The 20,994-nt window shown below is 36.5% G+C and overlaps 2 protein-coding genes across 4 annotated transcripts; one reads left to right on the forward strand and one right to left on the reverse strand.

Annotated features, from left to right (window-relative positions):
- Nucleotides 1–595: 595 nt before the first annotated feature.
- LOC134816593 (metallophosphoesterase domain-containing protein 1-like) lies at nucleotides 596–20,956 on the reverse strand. 2 transcript variants are annotated; one of them, XM_063825515.1, is made up of 9 exons: nucleotides 20,500–20,956; nucleotides 7,620–7,810; nucleotides 7,417–7,472; nucleotides 5,411–5,524; nucleotides 4,635–4,794; nucleotides 4,285–4,400; nucleotides 3,685–3,795; nucleotides 3,447–3,566; nucleotides 596–1,055 (listed from the first exon to the last, which is right to left on the reverse strand). In XM_063825515.1, the coding sequence occupies exons 2-9, from the start codon at nucleotides 7,778–7,780 to the stop codon at nucleotides 988–990; spliced, it is 906 nt and encodes a 301-aa protein (XP_063681585.1). In that variant the 5' UTR covers nucleotides 7,781–7,810; nucleotides 20,500–20,956; the 3' UTR covers nucleotides 596–987. The 2 variants fall into 2 exon arrangements, with proteins under 2 accessions (XP_063681585.1, XP_063681586.1); XM_063825516.1 differs by having other exon boundaries at nucleotides 662–1,055; nucleotides 7,620–7,866.
- LOC134817144 (uncharacterized) lies at nucleotides 10,769–15,186 on the forward strand. Of its 2 annotated transcripts, XM_063826265.1 has the most exons (9): nucleotides 10,769–10,980; nucleotides 11,482–11,590; nucleotides 11,835–11,953; nucleotides 12,164–12,293; nucleotides 12,509–12,638; nucleotides 12,944–13,252; nucleotides 13,442–13,594; nucleotides 13,696–13,857; nucleotides 14,705–15,186. In XM_063826265.1, the coding sequence occupies exons 1-9, from the start codon at nucleotides 10,865–10,867 to the stop codon at nucleotides 14,917–14,919; spliced, it is 1,443 nt and encodes a 480-aa protein (XP_063682335.1). In that variant the 5' UTR covers nucleotides 10,769–10,864; the 3' UTR covers nucleotides 14,920–15,186. The 2 variants fall into 2 exon arrangements, with proteins under 2 accessions (XP_063682335.1, XP_063682336.1); XM_063826266.1 differs by lacking the exon at nucleotides 11,482–11,590 and having other exon boundaries at nucleotides 10,911–10,980; nucleotides 14,705–15,015.
- Nucleotides 20,957–20,994: the final 38 nt, after the last annotated feature.

Below are 20,994 nucleotides of genomic sequence, written 5' to 3' on the forward strand. Positions count from 1 at the left end.
TATAAAATATCTGATATTTTGAAATTGTTTTTACAGGATCGTAATCAGCTCTGTCCACTATCAGACACAACTTTTGCCACTACTACTAGTACTACTACAGTACAAGTAGCGCGCGACCACCATTCGGCTCACTTGTGAAATGTGAAACAAGTGAGTCATATCACGCGGTATGTAGACGTAGTACTATAACTATACAGATACTAGTACTAATAGCAGTAATGCGCGAAGGCCCATGGTTTTAGGTAAAGTTGAACTCTAAACCTACAGCTAGGCTTAACTTGACGGATGTTACTCGTCTAAATTTCTTCGAAGTAGCGCGCGCCGCTTTCTTCTCCATTCTCTACGGCAAGTGCTACGAAGTAACGCGCGCCGGGCCAGACCATTAACAATGGTCAAGGCTTAACAGTTGTACTTGTAGATTTATAATCTACAATTACAAATTACCAAGACGCGCACCGCGTGTTAGCCTCTTCGTTCTTGGACGGTCTTGGAACAAATATTTTATCGTATCACGTTGCGACCCCCACGGTCGTTTCACTATGGTGACGTGCGCGGCGGGTCGCACAACGTATGACAAATATTTTACAAGTATTTTAAGATCATCACCAGTTAAATTTGACAGGGGACATTAAATATCATTGAAAATGTAGTTTGATTTTTTGGGAAAGGATAAGTCAAAATTATATATGATATATCGAATCTATAAAATGTAGTCTATGGTCTACAAAATATAAAACCTGTCAACATCATAATTAACTTTAAAGACAGTAATACTAATAGTTATATTAATGAAAACAAAATAAAATTCAAATTTAAATTCCACAATAAATCAATACTTAATCTAATACATGATATTAATGCATAATGGCAGTACAAAATTTGAATGTCAAATGTAAAACTAAACGTAGTTCTTATCAATATCTTAAAGTTAAAGTAAAAGTAAAACTAAAAGTAAAGTTAAATTTATCTTCTGGAGTGCAGCGAATTTCACTTTAGTTCTGGCTCTGTTGTCAGTCCAGGAAATTCAATTTCTTCTTTCGGCCCCATTTCCAGCTCTGAAATAGTAAAAGCGTAAAACTTAAAACAATATATTATGTCATCTATCAAGGTTATATGTAAAACAAAGAAATTATATCTAAAGGTCACGTTGACACTCTTTTTCATTTTGGTAATTTTCTCCATAGGTAATCATCCACCTGCGTTCTTTCGCATTTCCATACCCATTTAAGTTTAATCATAATGGTATGGACTTAAAGTGTAGAGGGGGACACACATTTCTGACATTAACTTGTACAATTTAAAGAATAAGAATAAATTAGGAAGTTCCTCAATGCTGACGGTGATTTGCAAGTGGGAGGAGGGATCGGCTCTAAAATAGCTTAGTCTTATGTAAGAATAAGATGTAGACCATGCCACACTGAAATTAGAGTGCTGACGCGACACTACAACACTACTAGTCCTTCAAGACTACAGACTACTACCAGGTACTATAACTACTAAACTGGGATTATTAAATATTAAAACAAACCCCGGCTGTTTCCTTTTCAAACCTGTAGGCGTAGCAGGAAAGTGGCCCAATGAAATCCATTTAACGGGAAAAAATATTATCCACTTTTCCCATTTCTGTGCATTTTCCAGTGACCTTATTGCTTATCACTTATATGTGCAAAGAGAGGCTGGAACACAGGAAGCTGTTTGCAATAGAATTATCTAGTATCAGAATGATATGTGATACCCTGACCGGGCGTGATGAATAAGACTTTAGAGTCTTATTTCATGTTTCACAAAAACTGAGTACAAAGAAGCAAAAGTGCTGCTATATTTACCGTTAGATAAGGACGTCGATTGCTAAAGCTATAAGTCATAAGTCAGTGTGTATTTCACAATTCAGCTTTTTATTGATATCGTCGTTAGAATGGTTGTAGGGCTAATTATTGATATTTGTAAAATAGTGCTTCAACTGTGTAACTGTTGTGTTAAAGCCAAGGATGTAAGGTTACAACAGGAACAGAACGAAAGACAGAAAAGGATGGAGGAAAGACAGAGGTTGGTCAACAAAGGTAAATGGTGTACAGTGCAGTTATCTTACGAAAATTACGATTCAGCTTTTAAAAGCATTTGTTTATTACAACTTTTAAACAGCGTAATGTATGAAATAATCAGGCTTGAATATTATGTTATAAACATTTATTCACTGGTACACATTTCTTTTGAATAGCAGCTAACACTGTACCGGTTTGAAATGTTGATAATCAGTTTGCACCTTGATAAATTGTAGTTTAAACCATAATTTGAAATTTAAAATAATGTTGTGATCGAGCTAAAGATAAAGATTCGAGAGAAAATTGGGGTTCAAAATGAAAAATTATATTTTAGAAAATCATATTTAAGAAAGACAAAGAGTCCAACAGGAGGTTGAACAGAACCCTGTAGTGTTTAACCCGGCTTTAAATGCTGATCTGAGAGCTGTGAACAACCACAATACTGGGGGTGCAGGAAGAGAAAGGACAAACACAATTTGACAGAGATAATCATCATCAGATACTTTTACAACACAAAAATAAAACTGTTGGCCAACATGGTATCAAACATTTATATAATTATAACTTTATAACTTTGTTCATGATAGTATTCATGTTAATAATTATTATCGTGTGTTACATTTTTCTACCTTTTAACACCAACTTCCTTCGTGATTGATAATAATCGATAATTCAGCCGAGTTTCGACCGTATTTATGTCTTAAGCTTTTATTATTTTATAGCGGAATTTGGAAACCGAAAATTTCGTGATGGTTCAAACTGATCTGGATTGTGTATTATGTGGATTCTGGTTGAGGAAGTGGGGCATATTATTTTGACACATGACAATCCCCACCAGAATGATGTATAAATTTATAACCCATGTACCGATCAATACCCCAAGTATTCCTTATTAATGTATACAAATATCGTAGAGTACATCTTATGTTGATTGTATGCTTTCTTATTCATACGATTAATTTAATGGCAGAATTTGTCTTCATGTTCATATGTTCAATGTTCATACATAATTTTGTATATGCACAAAATTGTCTATATCAAAATTACATATATATAATTTTGATAGTTCTCTCTGTTTTATATTTTCGATCTCCGTCATTTGTTTCTTTGTATTTCTATAGTTATTCTAAGATATCCAGACATCTCGCCACAAAGCAATGTTAGCTGTTTGAGATCCCTCGATTTACCGGGCTTTTATTTACCGTTTAATGAGTACTCGAACTACCTGGTAACCTGGTAACCTGGTAACCTGGCAACCTGGTAACCTGGTAACCTGGTAATCGGGAACCTGAACAAGTCACTTCCCAAACTTTCAGTATTATGCTCAAATAACGTTAAAAAATATGTCTCTCGCATTGATTGTAAAACACGTACCTTTTTTCTTGTCATTAACAAAACACGTACCTTGTTCGAAAGGTCCGTTGGGAAGGTCGAATACAATACAATCCTGAACTGCTCGATACTGTCTATTACAGGTGCTGGCGTTTATGTAATATGTCTCCCCATCTGATGTCATCCCTGGATCTGAAGGGGGTCATCACATTATTTGTTATGTTTACATTCCGAAGATGTACAAGAATTTCGGGGATACTGCATGATTCCTTCAACACAGAAAATTAAATAAATAATTAAAAATACCTACCCTCGTGGATGTGTCCGAAGACGTGGTATTTGGGATGGACTCTGGTCTGAATTGTCCTCATCAGATCCACACAACCCGCTCTCAGACCACTGTTACACAAATCTCCGTGCCCTGGGATGGTAACCTCAATCAACCAATGAATCAACCGCATGTTAACTAATACCACTATACAGAGTCATATACCACAGAGTTACCGCATGTTAATACTTGATACCACAGAGTAACCGCATTTTAATACTTGATACCACAGAGTAACCGCATTTTAATGTTTGATACCACAGAGTAACCGCATTTTAATGCTTGATACCACAGATTTACCGCATTTTAATACTTGATACCACAGATTTACCGCATTTTCCGTACGATTTCTGTCAGTATATGGATGCCGTGATATTGAAAAGAAAGGTCCAGGAAATAAGTCGATGCCCGATGGTTGCTTGATGGATATCATACAAATCATGCTAGTGATGCCGCCAATTTGGTGATTATATTCGTAAACGCTGCATAACAAACTACATGGGAATATTGTAAATATGCAGTATTTAATATTCAAAAGTCAAATTTTAGATAAATATACAGTTACAACAGCGGTATTCTTACTTATAGGAGGTCCGTGAGTCATAAGAACGTCAGTATCATCAGGAATCTTCTCCCAGACCTTCTGAAGAGGTACTCCACGGTCTAAATTATAAGCCCAGGCTGCAAACTCTGGCTGCCTTCATGGGGTGTGTAAGGATTTAGAACTTTAGGTTGGATTTAAGTTAATAAATTAGACGTCTTCGGAAGGGTTAGAATATAGTGAATTTTAACATTCGTTAACCCTCGCGGAGTGAAGTTAAGTCTCCAAATGAACTTAGGAAATCGTGTTGATGACTGACGTATGACAAGTATCGCAACAATTCTCATCGACTTTGATTTTTAAAAGGTAATTAAAATAAAACCGAACAAACCATGGAGATCCGTAAATTTTGATTCCGTTAATCTTAACCCAATGATCCTCAAGAAAGATACAGTCGGTGATACTCTTCAGACACTCATCTCTTTTTCCTCCCGCCATATTGTACGTCGCACCCCTTCCAGCAGTCGGATCTAGTCCTAACTCGTGGTTACCTGCACCACAATTACACGGTCAGGCTGGGAAATTGATACCCAAAGTTTAGCTATAAATCTATTAATTGTTTCAGATAGATGTAGTTAGTCCTATCTTATTTGTTGCCGACAACAGTGGGCTTACACAGCTATATTGTGCTTATATAAAGACTATAGATGCCATAAAAAACAATTGAGGTACTGGAAGTTCGAGTCCGGCCGGAGGTAATATTCCACAGAAAGTTTTTTAAAATGAAAATTCTTATTTTCTAATTCCTGTCCCGTTTTCAAATATTTCAAGAACATAAATTTCGTAGATTTGACAGGATATTTGTCCAGTGTGTTCTAGAATTAATCAGTTAACTGAGAATGGTAGACCAAATTGAGGTACTGTAAGTCAAAATTCCATGGAAAATCATAATTTTCCTTTTTCTGTCCCATTTTCAATTATTGAACATGAAATTTCCTGAACAAAAGTTTGACAGTTTTGACTGAACTTACTTCCAGTAACCAATTAGCTAGTACGTTAACTACACAATATAATACTTCAGAGCTATCCTTGCAAGGCCCTAACACTGCCCGGACTGATTTTCTCCGGGTCTGGAATTAAAGTTAGGACCAAGATTCTCCATCTCACCTGGTATAACAACCTTGTACTTGTGTGGTAAAGACTGCATCAGCTTGCTGAATTGGACGAATTCCCCTGGCTGCCCGATCTTGGTCATGTCCCCGGCGTGCAGTAAAACATCACCTAATCCGGGATACCATGATTTTAAGTCTCTGAATGTTACATTTAAAGTTATGCAATGTTACAGTTATAGGTTTTTGATAGCTAAACTTTAACTTATCATTCATAATTGAATTTTCTCCATATTGACACAGCGAGATTTATGGATAATTCTTTGATTTGATGATAATGTAACTCTAACTTTACCAACTTACCAAGTTAACATACTGCCGAGACAAAGACCATAAAGTCTAACAACAGACAAATTTATATATATTTTTCTCATTCTCAACATCCGAATTCCTTCAGTATTCGATTTCGAATAAACGATCAACAAACTAAGTATATATATTTCCAGTCAATCTGTTAATATAATAGCGATGATTCGCATGATCAAATTATAATCGTAATATTAAGTTGCGTATTTCTGTCACCGGAGTAATTTCCAAAGATGCACTCCTCACTGGACTGCTTGTAGTTATCTGTTCTTATTCTTATTTTTTTATCTAATTATAAATATTTAGGGCTTGCGGTACGTGTGCATATCTTGTATTTAATCGTCGTCATTTCGGGCACCATTTGTTTGTCTTGCATGTTTTACAAGGGGATGAAATCAAAGCTTTTCAACACAATTGTGAAAATCGTATGTGACTTTTGAGAAGCCGCTCATGTAAACTACGTCTGAACGTTTGAATGATGCAAAATTCTTAAAATCACATGATTTTCTCTAATAATCTCCCGAGACACCCTAGTATAACATTTTTACCCACAACTAAGGAAAGCTATCATAAGATTAAGCGCGATGTGTTTAACTATGCATACATGGATTGTGACAACTACCGTGCAAACTGTGAACTGTGAAGTTATCTGGCCGCTTGAGGATCCAATAACGGTATTAAAATAAATGGTATCACCGATTGTGCAAGTGCTTGTGTTCTGAAAGACTGTTAAAACGCTCCAGTATCAGTTAGACGATCCTGTTAAACTAATGTTCTTGCTTTTACCAGCATGTTCGTCCGTGTGAAACTTTCTATTTTTAATCATTCTTTCTTCGAAATTTATATAATTTAAAGATCCTTCCAGATCATCATAGTTAATGTCTTTACGGCAGTATCCAAGAAGCCTACCCAAGTCTGCGGATACTGCCGTCTTTCCTTACAATTCCTGATTTCGTCTACTAGACGAAATCAATGGACGATATTAGATTATGTTGTTCGAGACTTCTTATTCCAGAAAAAACCGTCTAAAGGATGCCATGTCCATGATTGAATCACAATCGCGGATTCCAGAACTATTGGAGTAACTGTTGAGCAGCAAGAATATTCTTATTATGCGGCTAGAATATTTTAGTTGTGCTTGATAAACTGATATTGTGCTTGTTACAAGATACTGATTTTAAAAAGCAGATACCATAAGGCGCAAAATCAATCGCAAAATCTTCTTTGATCAGTTATTACGCCTCACGTACTGCATTAGTCGCTTGAGTTCTAGTACCCCACAATTTGTTCCTTTGTGTGTATAAAATCTCCAATTGCTGTTGTCGAGATTATTGGTTGTTCTAGCTTCAACTTGATTAACTTAATCAACGATAATATAACGTTAACGTCAAAACATCATTAAATTGTCCATAATAATGAGACCCCTGTGAGTCGGCTTCTGCCAGAACATTCTGCCAGAACATTCTGCCAGAACATTCTCGAACTATCGATACAATCATGACCATGTGATAAGACGCAGCAGTGGCTAATCGCTGATTGGTATATCATATAGGTCTCACGAAACTATCTTATTGCTGACGTATCTGGAAGTGTAAGCATTTCAAGTCTCCGATATTAGAGTAAGCTTGAAAGCACCTCTAAGTTCTAATGGCAAGACCTTTCAGAATAAATATGATTTGAAAGCTTTTAAATGGTTACCTGCTGGTACTTCGATCTGTAACTTTCTGCTGTGAGTGTCTGACATGCATACGAACCTGTAATTATTTCACTTGTTTTTCTCTGTTTAACTTTATTTCATTTTTAAATTTTACTTAGATTTAAAAATTAGACAATCTGCAAAAAAACATACAAACACACCGACAGTCAAACAGAAAAACAGCTGACCTACACCAAAGATTAACCTTGTATGCCCCTCCTTTTGCGGAGCGTCGTGATCTAGTGGGGTCACCTCCTCAACTAGTTGAGATACTTGGAGTCTTTCAGCGACCCAATCTGGCGATATCGACCACTTCGGCTCGTATCTTTCCCAGAAACTGGCCAGGGGCTTGGGCACTCGCGGCATTGGGAATCTGGCGACTTCTTCTCAGCTTATCTGCACAATGTTATGGATTACTAGTTACTACCCATAGATCTGTCTAATTGAGTTGCCTGGATAATTAGATAAAACGTGTTAGAAGGTGTCCTTCAATGCGACCATGATAAATAAAGCGATATACCTTATCGGACCTTATTTTGACGGACATTACTTGAACGGACATAATTACGAACGGACATTAATATGAACGCTAGAAGGCGATCAAAACCATCAAAAATCCGAATTTTTTTCATCTTTTTTAAAGGTTTTTTTAATTTTAGCAAATGATTTTTAAATCCATTTTTCATGCAGTAAGGAAGAAAAATACCTTGTTTTTATTGATTCAACGACATAGTTTAGTCTAATGATAGCTATTGAAATTGACTGACATTAAAAAGTCGTCATATGCTGGACAAAAAGTTCTAAATGGAAAAAATTTTTGAAAAAATTTCAACGGACTTTAACTTGGACGGACATTAATTGAACGGACTTTATTTGAACGGACATTAAGATGAACGCTAGGGCCTCCAGCGTTCAAGTAATGTCCGTCCAAATAAGGTCCGATAAGGTAAGTCATTTTATTTAAAATTCCTGCATTTAAATTATTTACAGCACTCACGCCCGCGCCCTAATAATATATTATTCCTATTAGGTCCCAACCGCTAAATTGGTTCACACATCGAATTACGGGATCAGTATGCATATTAAAAAACGTGGCATGGGGGCTTCCAGAAGACAACCATTGCCTATGTATAGACACAGTGAATAAATTTTTGATTAGTGAACATTCTAGGCTGTGGTTATGTGTTTTGTACCGTGTTTTCAGTAAATCAGTTTGTTGATTCATTCCTTATCCGTATTTTGTTAGTGGAATCCAAAAAAATCACATTTTTCGTCATGTTTCTTAATGCTAGTATATCACTGTATAGTAGAGGTTGGCTGAACCTTCCGGTCGTCTGCGATATTCATCATTTAATGACGGACTATCGGGCGTGAATTATGATTTCTAATTTTAACTCAATTGTTGTACTTGATCTTAGGAGCGTTTTAACAACAACAAAAATAACGAATACGGATTACACCCATCCAGACTCTTGGATCACTTTTAGTGTTTAGCTAGTTACAATAAATAACCGATACCATTAGATTTTATGAGGCTTGAATTAGGCTATTAGTGATAAAAGTCAAGACCTAAAGAGGGAATCAGGGAACTATTAGTCTATAAAATTGTTCAGGTTTTTCTTTAAATGTGTATCACGAGTAACCAACCACGATTCAAATTCCTCAGTTAAGCGAGTAATCAAGCAGTTAAGTGAGTTAGGATCCTTTGAGTATAAACAAGGCTTGTATATAGGCCTGTAATTAGAGTATTTATAAAGCCACAACAAAGCAGGAGCACGCACACACATACACACTTATAGTTATTATATACACGCACATTGTAGCTGGCTCGAGATTCAAGAACGATTACCGTAGATAATGAACCGCGTACACTGCCCAGAGTACAAATGTTATATGTACAACTGTATGCAGAGTGCATGTCTCTTGTTATTATTTTGCTCTTCGTGCTAAGCTTTTTGAGTGCTGGATTTCTATTGGTCCAAGTCGGAGTCTGTCCTTCAAGTTCGGAGCTCGATCATATGTATCCGAACCAATTGATCACAAGTTGCGAGTAAGGCCATGTATGTATTAGCGAGATGATGCAGCTGCACAAGCTGCCAACAATTTCTATACAGTCTGCCAGCACAAAGCCTTTCAACAGTTCAATATTTATACTGTAGCTGGACAAATGGTAGGTCAGCAAGGATTGGCGGTTAGGAATAATGGAACTGCTGATTATACAAGCCTCTATTGAGTGTTGTAGTGTTGTTATTGATTATAAAAGGGTTTATTGGCTGCTATATCGTAGTTATATCTCTGTAGGTACGCGGTTTACCGTGTCTTAGTATCATAATTCATAACGCACTGCCTTGTTTTGCAATCAGCAAGTCAAAGGACAATTTTGCAAATTTCCTAACTCGCACTTGGCATTTCAGGTTAATTTTTCTAGTCGTCACAGTTTACACCTTTTATCAAGGAATAAATATAATATTAAAGTCAGCGTTAGTTAAATTTATAATATCCTACTGGTAGTTGAAATGTCGTTGACTCATTAACATTTAATAAGAGTGTCCAATATTTGTGATACGGTGGTCTAGGTCATTACAAAATACACGTGTATACCCAACAAAATACATGTGTATACAATGCATGAATGCAATGTACATACCCAATATAACTATTTTTGAGTAGAAAGTAGTAGTCCTAGTGGCATCATCATGATACAAACGATGATTTACATATTTTTGATTTTTACCTATGGACTGTTCTCGACTAACTCTAAATTCAACATGACAAAAACATTGCATCTTGTTAGTTTCCTGAAGCGCGCAGTTAATAATGTGATGTCAACCACTACAGCTAATAACTAATAGCTTAGTTAGCTATCCTGCATACAGCTTTCAGTTGGCCGAACATCTAATTATGCATTTTGCTGCGTCTGTTGTATGTGTACAGCGTTGGTCAGCCCATTTTGTCTATAGTTCATTGTTGTAGCAGAAACAAGTTCACTTCTGTTCAATTCTTGAATTAGATTACTTAATTACTATGTTGTACATTTGTTCTCAATATGGGCTATATTTTACAGATTTATCCTAACTTTAGTCTTAACCGTAATAATTGCCCTAATTTTCCATATATTTCTGCTCATTAACAACGTTGGACATTTCATTATATCGATTGTTTTGATTAATTTAAAGTTACATCAGCCGCACGTTAGTCAGTTTGATTTCTTTGCCAGAAGATATTATTTGATGAAGGAGCGCTAACATGTATTTAGCAATTGGAACACATTTCAGGCAAACGAAAAACATTGTGTTTTTACTAGTCTTTATAACGAAACTATCCCAAAACGAGGGATTTTATATAATTTCTTTTTTTTTAATTCCAAGATTTTACAACCTAGGATTTGAGGCTATTTTCACACGATCGAATCGTGTATTGAATGGGAAAATACATTTGGTGCACTGATAAATGGAAAATGATGATGACGACTGCAGTAATACTAGTCCTGAGCCAGAGCCAGATTTAGCTACAGATCGAGAAAGCTGTCTTCCGTTGCCAAGCGCTGTCAGCAGTCGAAGATGGATGTAAGTTCTAGTGTTTCACTCGATTTTTAGTTGTACAGATTTACCAGAGTTTAATCATTTTTAGAAGTCAGTCAAAAGGATTCAATTAAACCATATTTGTGAAAAATTTACAAGTTAATGATTTGTTCTCCTGCTATAACAATAACTAAATAAGTAAACCTTGACGTCTAAGCTAAGGGGACTATCCTGAACTTGAAAAAAAAAAAAAACCGACATTTATCAATTGCTCCTTAACCGATGTATTTTAGCAACATTTCAATTAACATTAAAACACATATCACAAATGCCCGAACTCAGAATCAATCCGAAAGACGGTAGTCGATCACTCGATCAATATTATTTACATAGTGAACAGTAAAATGTACAAAACTACGATTAGATAGTTTCAAGATAAAATCTTGGAAGACAGGCAGCAACGAGCAAGACTTTGTCGATACATACATTGTACTCAACAAAACCTCAGGATGTAGTTTTAAGATGTTAATGCCAATTGTATTTCAGGTCAAGAAAGTCAATCAGAATTCTAACTTTATGTACCTTGATAATCATGGTTGCAACCACGGTGCCAAACATACAGTGGGGGTATATAACCCTTTTCTTCGAAAAACAAGTAAGATAACTGATTACTAAAATAGAAATTGTTAGCAAATCCTACTGCAGGTCTAGCGTTGCATTACACTGCCCATCAAAATGAACGACTGTTTTGCGCACAAGTTGAAGTAATACATTATACATTATACATATTTTTATTATGTATCATAAATCATATAAACAAGAAGATGGATAACTAGCTTCTATTCAGGGCGCAAGCACGATCATATAAACATAAATATCGATAACTAGCTTCTATTCAGGGCGCAAGCACGATCGGAATTGCGATTTACGCATCATGTATGAGCGTGTTCGTCCTGTTCTCGTCAATATTCTCTCAAAACATAATGCGATTGATGACACTGAAGAAAATGCTATTTCTGTAAGTCCCGTGGAATTGCAGCAATATAATATTTGATGAGTTAAACCAGCAGTAAAGTGGCAGTCGTGTCATTTGAATTAAGTCTATAACGCAAAATTGATTCCCAAAATGGAAAAAGATTTCACTTAAATTTAAAATATCTGTGGGCTTATTGCGAATAGCTGTGAGCCCCAAAATTTAGAATCCCAAGCCTATTATCCAATTTTCCAGATCGGTCGTTCTCCTGAGTGTTTCCACTTGCCTACACGGTATCATAGTGTTAATGGATGATGTTTGTTGGATGATTGTGGCAGGAATCATCGTTCGAGCAATCCAAGGTGTCAGTTCAACTGTTATGCAGGTAATTATATAATTATATAGAAGCCACTATCTCTTTATATTTTATGCTTTTAGTAAGTAAAATTTGTATTGCAGTTCATACCGTAGTGTATCGTGATCACCCACGTGATATGAAAACCTATTATATATTAAGCTATTAAGCTATATTATATTAAGCTATTTTACTTCATTTTCATAAAAATGAACCCACTTTGATATGATATAATCATTGTACAGGTTTTGGCAGTTTCCGTCCTGATTTTGCGATTCCCGGAAAAGTGTGGAAGGGTGTCAGCCGTAAACGAAAGTGCCCTTGGCCTGGGATTTGCGATATCACCTTTACTAGGAGGCATACTCCACGATAAATGTAAGTTAAATGAAACTTCTCATCCCCATTTCGAGAGATTCAGTTGAATTGCGTTTGTACAATGTACACATTAAAACACCGAGCTCCGGGATCAAATGGCGATACCTCTAATATAGCGCTCATGGTACAGTCCTCAATTCTCATGTTAGTTATTTCAAATGCTTACGGTTGATTACGGGGGGAGGGGGGGGTGGGGTTTTGGTCGTTGATTACGTAATCAACATTTTAATTTTTTACCGATTTTCGAAATACCAATTGGACAATTTTCGTTAATCATGTAATCAAAATTTTTTCAACAATTCCAGTTGGGTTCCTGTTGACGTTTGTGGCAGTGGGAAGTTCCGGCCTCCTCATGCTAGTACCCCTCTTTTCCACTTCTACTAAACTTCTCAGCAGCACAACCAGCTACCAGAAAAGGTACTCCAAGATGGACTGGAAGGATTTCCTCTTCCTGTCTCCCATAATCACGTGCTGTCTCTCCTCTGTGGTGGAGGCCTGTGTGGATTATGTCATGGCGCTTTATGTTAACGATGTGTTCGGAGAAGACGCTACATTCACTGGGCTATTACTCAGCGGCCTCTCACTATCCTCAATCTTGTTCGCTTTCGTGTTAGGTAAGTAAGCAACCTCATTTTTTATCTTTCGGCACTTCCAACATTTTTAGCTCTCCAACAAATGACGTGGTATTTACATTTTACACATTTTTAGCTAAACAGTAGGCATAGACGCATGATGATGTATTATCATCTAGATGGAAATAAAGGATTTTAAAGTTGACACAATGACACACACAACACATTCAGGGTATTTCTGCGACAAGTTCAACCCCTTTTTAACCGGGCTTATCGGCTGCTTTCTGACTTGTCTGGGACTTTTAGCCATGGTTCCTCCCCCCTTCTTGCAGCCCTTGATATTAGTTAACAAACCTCAACTTGTTACCGCGAGCATCGTTACAGGTGATTTTCTAATTAAGAGCTTTTAAATATTTCAATATAAAAAGTTCGGATAAAATGTCTTTTGAGGAATGGACAACTTAAAAACTCTGACTTTGTTTCAGGACTAGGACAAGCGATGATCTGGTTACATGTACTACCAGCAATGCTCTTTGTGAAGACCAAATGTAGAAATAAGCCCGTGAACGAGGAGCTATCTAACTTAGTTTCTCTGTTGTACATTGTTGCTACGAGTATGGGCGATTTCGCTGGGTCCTTTCTTGCAGGTTCGTGCTTATTTCATGATGTGTATATTCTTATGGAATCTAAAAACATGTAACTATGTTCAATATCATGAATATGGATATGGATATATACGGAATTTAGAGTATACGATATTTAATTGGAGATTTAACATTTTAACAAATCAACACGGTAACACGACATCTGTCCGACAGCGACATCTGTCCGAAAGCACTATTTTCGTGTATTTGAAGTGATATCTCAAATTTGGCACATAGAAATTTATCCAAACTTGCACAAGTTATTTGTCTTAAAGCTATCTTACTATCTAGAAAGTTTCAAGAAAATCGTATCGTTGGATCTCCAGATATATGCTTTGGAACCACTGAAACAACCGAATTGGATATATTTTTAGTGTTTAAGTAAAATCCGGATTGGAGTATTATTTATGAGTCGCATTGTTGTAATGTAATTTTTTTTAATACTTTCAACACTACTATATAACAAATAATTTGAGATCATGAATACGATGTAGTTACATTGAAACGTCGAGTAATCTCCTTTCCCTAATAAGAGCATTTTTACTTGTCGCAACAACCGGGATAAAGATAATTTTACCCAGAATACATTAGTGTTTAAGGTAATATCTTAAACTTGGCACATAGAAACTCGCTCAAACTTACACAGATTATTCGTCCTAAAACCAACATACTTTGTGGAAAGTTTTAAGAAAATCGTACGGTAGGATCCGACATAAACTATTGTCCAAATAACCTATTTTCTGAGTCGGACAGATGTCGCTGTCGGACAGATGTCGCCCAATCAATCAACACATATGCACTATTTTAAATTCGCAAAACTTTATAAACTAACACTAAGCTCTCTTTTCAGGAGGTCTACACGAATGGTGTGAGTACTGGCAACTGTTCACCATAATTTCCGGGGCCATGTTTTTCTGTACCATGTTCTGTTTCGTGTGTTATCTAAGATCGGCCAGATCACTGTCTCACTCTACCGACAGCATCAGTACGGTCATTACTAGCGGGGGTGACAGCAAGGATATTGGGGAAATGGCGTCTCTTACCGGTGATATGACGCCACTCTGAGGGGTTATCCCTCTTGGCAATAAAAGACGTTTTTTAGAGATTTTCCTGTGATGGACACAGTTACTGTAAATAATCGTAGAAATAAATGTATTTTGGATAGTGAAAAAGGATTGAATATTGCTGTCATGCTCTCAGGATTTTAAATGTTTAATTATTTCGATACAATCAAACACAATATTTGTTTATTGTCAACCAAACAAGGTTTTATTCAGAATTTAAAATGCATGAAGGATTTGCAACAAATTTTTACATTCAGCAATAATTTAAGTGTTGTGTTTTTATTTGTACGACTTCAGTACCACTTACCAGCCTAGGTCATAATCTTACATCAACTAACATACTATTACATCAGTGTCACTAGATGAGTAAATAAAGAATGGCTTTATCAGCTGTTTGAATCTGTTCAACGTTCCACATTGATTATCAGGTTAATTATTCATATTCGATATGTCACAAATTCTTTACTGAGGAAATTATCCATACTCTAATTTTGTATCAGCTTACATCTAAAAACTGGATCAATGCCAGCCAAACAAAAGTGGTTAATTGACGCGACAATTTATTTCTACACAATTAAATCAAGCTAGCTAAGATAAATCAGTACGTGCGCGCACACTACCCAGCAATAAAGCTAGTGCCGCGTACGTTATTGATCTTCTGTAGACCTACCCCCCAGTGGATGTCAGGATGGCAGAGGGTTTATTATCGGTTTTTGTGGCGAATGTGAATCTCGTCCCATCATGTAATTTGCTGATTATTGAGCTATTACCAGTATTATTCTGACTTGAGCTATTAATAACTATGAAATCAATTATCGAGAATTGAACAAGTAATTAGGTCAGATATAGAATATTATGGCTGGGGGAAAGCGTGCCACAAATGGGGACAAGAAATGGGGGCGTGCCACAAATTTGCCACAAATATTTAGAATACGTCGCCTCAGTAGATTTAATGGATGCACTTTTGCGAAGAAAAGTCAGAGTGCTGTTCTTTATATAAAAATTCAAGAGTGACCAACTATACACCATACTATACCATATACATAGGTTTGTTTCATTGCGATCCCACCATCAATAATGGAACACACAACATTTCAAGACTAACAATAATAAACTAATTAACGTATGATCATTTAAGCGTATTTAGCTATTTCAATCAGGTACAATAATGGTACCGATTGACATCCAGCAATAAGAACAACTTGAAAAATATAAAGTATACTAAATCTTGCCAAAGAAGAAGTTCAAATTTATTTTCAGAAGGGGGTCGTTCACATATATTACGTAATCAGCCGAGGGGGGGGGGGGGGTTTCAAATGCTTACGGTTGATTACGGGGGGGGGGGGGGGGGGGGGTTTTGGTCGTTTGGATTTGGACGTAATCAAAATTTTAATTTTTTATCGATTTTCGAAATACCAAGTGGACAATTTTCGTTAATTATGTAATCAAAATTTTCGTTTTTTAAACCAATTTTCGTTTAGTAAGTGCTTTGCGATTATTTCATTCATTAATCCGTTGTGATAGCTTTTAATAAATAAATGGCTTAACATGAACATTGAACATGCAAAAATATTGATTACGTAATATGTGAACGACCCCAAACCTCAGTCTTACTTTTTTATCAATAAACTTTCAAAATGTTTACAAACACATCATTTTATTACGAAGAAAATTCGCCGAATGTACGAAAAAGTAAACTCTTAAAGTTGAAAGACCGTTGAAGTTCCCAACCTTCTGATAGGAACAAGTTCATAGACGCAGTATTTTCCTTTTTGATACAGACATGTATCCGACATTCCATCTCCTGAGCTGTTTTCAGTGTATGTCGGATAAGGATTCTAGCAAGTCCTCTTCCTTTGTGATCATTCTTGACGTTTAATTGTCCGACGGTTCCTTCGCTGTACACACATATCCAAGCGATCGGAGTCGTCGGATCACTTTCGGTGAAAATACCGAAGCTCGGTCTTTCTTTTATATTCCTTAATGACATCGAAAGAAGACTGTCATCGTTTGCATTCTCGAATCTAATATTCGAAGCCCACTGTTTAGTGATGACCTCAGCATGCGCCTCCAACAGTGGACCGAGTGTGTAGCCTTGTGGTACAGGGATTTGTACTGGTTTTGAGGCAGGAGCAGTGATTATGTTCATGTTCTGGCTAAATTTAACGGGGTCTTCTCCAAAGTGAAAGCCGACACGTTGGATGACACCTTTGACAATATAATCATAATATCTTGTTTGGATATTCATTATGAACCAACTACTAAAATTAGCCTCATTCTTGTTGTTCAGTACTTCATCTAAAAAAAGGTCGATCTCTTCCAAGGTTGCCTCATCATCGATGAAGCAGTCGATTCTTAAAATTAGTTCATTGTCATCTCGGTGATGGATGATGCCAGAGAAAATATGCCTCGCAGCAGATTGATAAGATTCTACCACCGCATTACCGTCCTTTGGCAGCCAACCCTTTTCAATAAATCTAAGATGAGTCTTAAAAAGAAACAGCTCTTCCGGGATCTCCGACGACTTTAAAGAAGCAATTTTCTCCATAAAGAAAAATGCAGTAACCACACCCTAGCAATTCTGATTAAGTTAACAATGTTTATCTATCAATGTTTGACAATACCTTAAAAAACCAAACTCCAGTTTTTGCAGGGTAGATTAAGATAATCAACTTCAGGTGTGAAGAAAAAGGAACGCGTGCCGCGTTGCAATATGTGTTACGTAACAATAATAGACAAGAGAATATCATATTATGATTACCACTTTTTACCACCTTTCTTGTTTGTCGAATATCCTTAGTTTTGAACATCGTAAAAGCTTGCGGATTAATCGAAGGTGTACATCTTATCAGGAGGAAAAACTTTTGTAAGGCAATTTTTACGTCAGACAATTAGTAAATTGGATAATTATCAATAAGCTATTAAGCAAAATTCTAAAATTTTTTATTGGCTCAAATTGATTGGAATAGCTTGAAACACGGAGAAAAGTGGTTTTTAGAAAAACTTTGTCACTTACATTTTTTTCCGAAAATTCTAAATATTTTTGTCGCCAAAAGTGATCAAATTGCATGAAACGCGGAGAAAAATGATTTTCAAAAAAACTTAGCGAATTTTTCGTTTCAAGAATACTTAAATCACCAATATTTGTAGTTGGAGTTCAGTAAATCTCGGCAGATTTTAGTAATCAGGAATTACTAAGTGGAAAGGTCTGAAACTGAAAAACGTTAACCATACGATATTATACTTTCATAACTAATTACAATACAGCCTTATCGATTTTCACAGAAACTGCACCAATGGCACAATCAAGATCGAACCGATAGCCTGCTGTACTATCATTTTATTGATTTCAATGATGAATTAGTGGGGTTAAGATAATCACATTTATAATAAAGAAAACCTCTCTGTACCGTCAATTGTGCTAATCTAAACCGGCTTATCTGGAATCTGGATTACCAGACCTCTTCTTTTCCTCAACAATCAAACCGAGTTGTTCATATCGCGTTTGGTGGAACAGTGGGTGATGTAAGTACATATCGAGCTGTATTCAATCACAATACGACATAATACGCATGTATATTATATGGCCCTTAATGCGGTATATGAAACGCTACCTGGTGAGTGGTGGGGTTGAACTCGCAACCTTTTGAATAGTAGTAAGGGTAAAAGGGTTATGTTACATTCCTCAAATTATTCTAATTGCAGATTAGGACGACGAGAAACATCCTTTCTGTCCCTGGGGGGGGGGGGGGGGGGGGGGGGGGGTATAGTGAGCACCATTCTCTGTTCTGTGGTGGGGAACTACCTGACTCTCCTACTCTCAAGGGCCCTCATTGGTTTTACTGTCGGGTTGCACCTGTCGGTCTGCTTTGTGCTGCTGACTGAGCAAGCTAGCAGTAAGAAGGTTCTAGTCGGCTGCTTAGGTTACTCTTTAGGTAGTATCTGGGTTCCAGTACTCGGGTATTATATTTTAGATATGCTCGGCTGGAGAACACTTCTGATTATTGCCTCTCTTCCAGTCATGATACCTCCAATGTTAATCCTACACTTTTCCATAACCAGTACATCGAAGTTGGAACTTAGCAACCAGACAGAACAAAGTGAAGATGAAGAAACAGAAGTTGTGGATGTACCAAATTTCAAAATGAGACTATTTAAATTGTGCTTGTTTTCAAGCATCAATGATTACCATGGCTCGGGGACTATTCTACTTTTGCCAGCATTGATAAAACTTTTCAACATTAAAAAAGGGGGAGGAGGAGGTAGCAACTGCGAATCAATCACTCACGGAACTGAATTCTTCCTCCTAGCATGTGTCGCTGGAGCAGCAGCACTGGGAAGAATTGCATCTCCAATCATCAGGAAGAAGATAAGATTTAAAATTTTGTACTCCTCGATTGCTGTGCTCGTCCTAACATCATTTTTCTCCGCGTTTCATGCAATTTGATCACTTTTGGCGGGAAAAAAATTTGAATTTTTCCAAGTCTCGAAGTGATTTTTAGAATTTTGTTAATTAACTTATTGATAATTATCCAATTAACTGATTGTCTGACGTAAAAATTGCCCTCGATTAATCTGCAAAGCTTTTACGATGTTCAAAACTAAAGATATTCGACAAACAAAGAAAGGTGGTAAACAGTGGTAAAAGTGGCAAAAGTGGCCTTAAGACACGTGGAAAAGTTTGGAAAAGTTGGTCAGCCATAAAGGGCACCACCTAATGGGACTAAAAAACGTCAAAAATCCTTAGAAAGCTTCTTGTCTCGGTAAATCGATTTTTCAGACGGATCTGTCTAAAGTACTAAAGATTGAAATGTTTCATGGTGTTTATATTTTATAACTCATATTTATATTAAATGTTAGGGATAATTTCCAAGCAGAATAAGTACCTAATCGATGAAACATGCAAACGAAACAATGAATATATATCCGGTAAGTGCATTGAATGCGATCATGAACATTCTATACAATAATATTCTGCGTAATTCACTTCCTAATTTCATTCGAACTAGACAGCAAAGCCACGGACATAATTTAATATAGTATTGTACGCGGTTTTATATCCGTATTGTACGCGGTTTTATATCCGTCCTGATTCGAGTATTTCTTAAAGTCCAAATATGAATATATACTAACATTTTGATATGATCGTAAATTATTGTAAAGATCGTGAAACTTACAGTCCAATTACTACGGAACCTCCCACGGATTCTGTACCCTTATAGCCGGAAGGAGCTTGGCGAAACAACATTCTTACTGTATACTGTGTATACTGTGTATACTGTGTACTTACCTTGTGGTTTACGTAAGTATAGCTTACCTTGTGGTTTACGTAAGTATAGCTTACCTTGTGGTTTACGTAAGTATAGCTTACCTTGTGGTTTCCGTTACCAATGTCGCTAAAAGTGCACACTCAACACCTCAACCAGTTACCGGAGTATTGAACTGCATGCCCTCAATAATTATGCAGAATAAAATAACTTTTTAATTAAAAAAACACAGACACAAATTAATAGTCCAAAATTTACATACCGTCAGCTGCTAAAAGGGGGAGATGCTAAATGCTTTTCAAAGAAACACTCACCAGTAAAGGTTTGAGAGTAGAGACACACCCGATTAACACGACATCCTATAGGTGATGTTATAACAATAATTATAACAATTAGTGGAATCAATGGAATCAAAGCAGTAAATAGGTCATTTTAATCTAGATTAAATGGAATGTGTAGCCTCTACGCATCAGAGCCTACAAATTGACTCTACGAAGTAACAAAAATGTTATCCCAGATGAACATTTTAAAGCACATTATCATAATCTAGATTACAATGACCCATTTACACTGTAGAATCGTAGACTGACTAGGGTCAGGTCACTCAGGGGTTTGGTATTTCGCATACAACAGGAATCACTTTGAAAGATCTAATCATTATAATCTAGTTGATTTAGTTTGTATTTGGTATTCATGACACCGGGATAGATATAGAATATGCTTGTGATGGCAAACATTAAGCTTCTGCTAAATTATATCTTGAATCCTGATCGAGGGGGGGGGGGGGGGGGGGCTCCTGAAGTCTTCAA

This window comes from Bolinopsis microptera, chromosome 6 (genome assembly GCF_026151205.1).
Source record: "Bolinopsis microptera isolate Bmic1 chromosome 6, MBARI_Bmic_1.0, whole genome shotgun sequence".
Lineage (NCBI taxonomy): Eukaryota > Metazoa > Ctenophora > Tentaculata > Lobata > Bolinopsidae > Bolinopsis > Bolinopsis microptera.

Excerpts from the sequence above, each read along its gene's own strand:
- LOC134816593 (XM_063825515.1), bottom strand. The coding sequence starts at position 7,780 with ATGCCGCGAGTGCCCAAGCCCCTGGCCAGTTTCTGGGAAAGATACGAG. Across the intron at positions 5,525-7,416 it reads ACAGATCGAAGTACCAGCAG|GTGATGTTTTACTGCACGCC; the intron begins GTAACCATTTAA and ends ATCCCGGATTAG. Across the intron at positions 4,401-4,634 it reads AAAATTTACGGATCTCCATG|GCAGCCAGAGTTTGCAGCCT; the intron begins GTTTGTTCGGTT and ends CACCCCATGAAG.
- LOC134817144 (XM_063826265.1), top strand. The coding sequence starts at position 10,865 with ATGGAAAATGATGATGACGACTGCAGTAATACTAGTCCTGAGCCAGAG. Across the intron at positions 11,591-11,834 it reads CCCTTTTCTTCGAAAAACAA|GGCGCAAGCACGATCGGAAT; the intron begins GTAAGATAACTG and ends GCTTCTATTCAG. Across the intron at positions 12,639-12,943 it reads AGGCATACTCCACGATAAAT|TTGGGTTCCTGTTGACGTTT; the intron begins GTAAGTTAAATG and ends CAACAATTCCAG.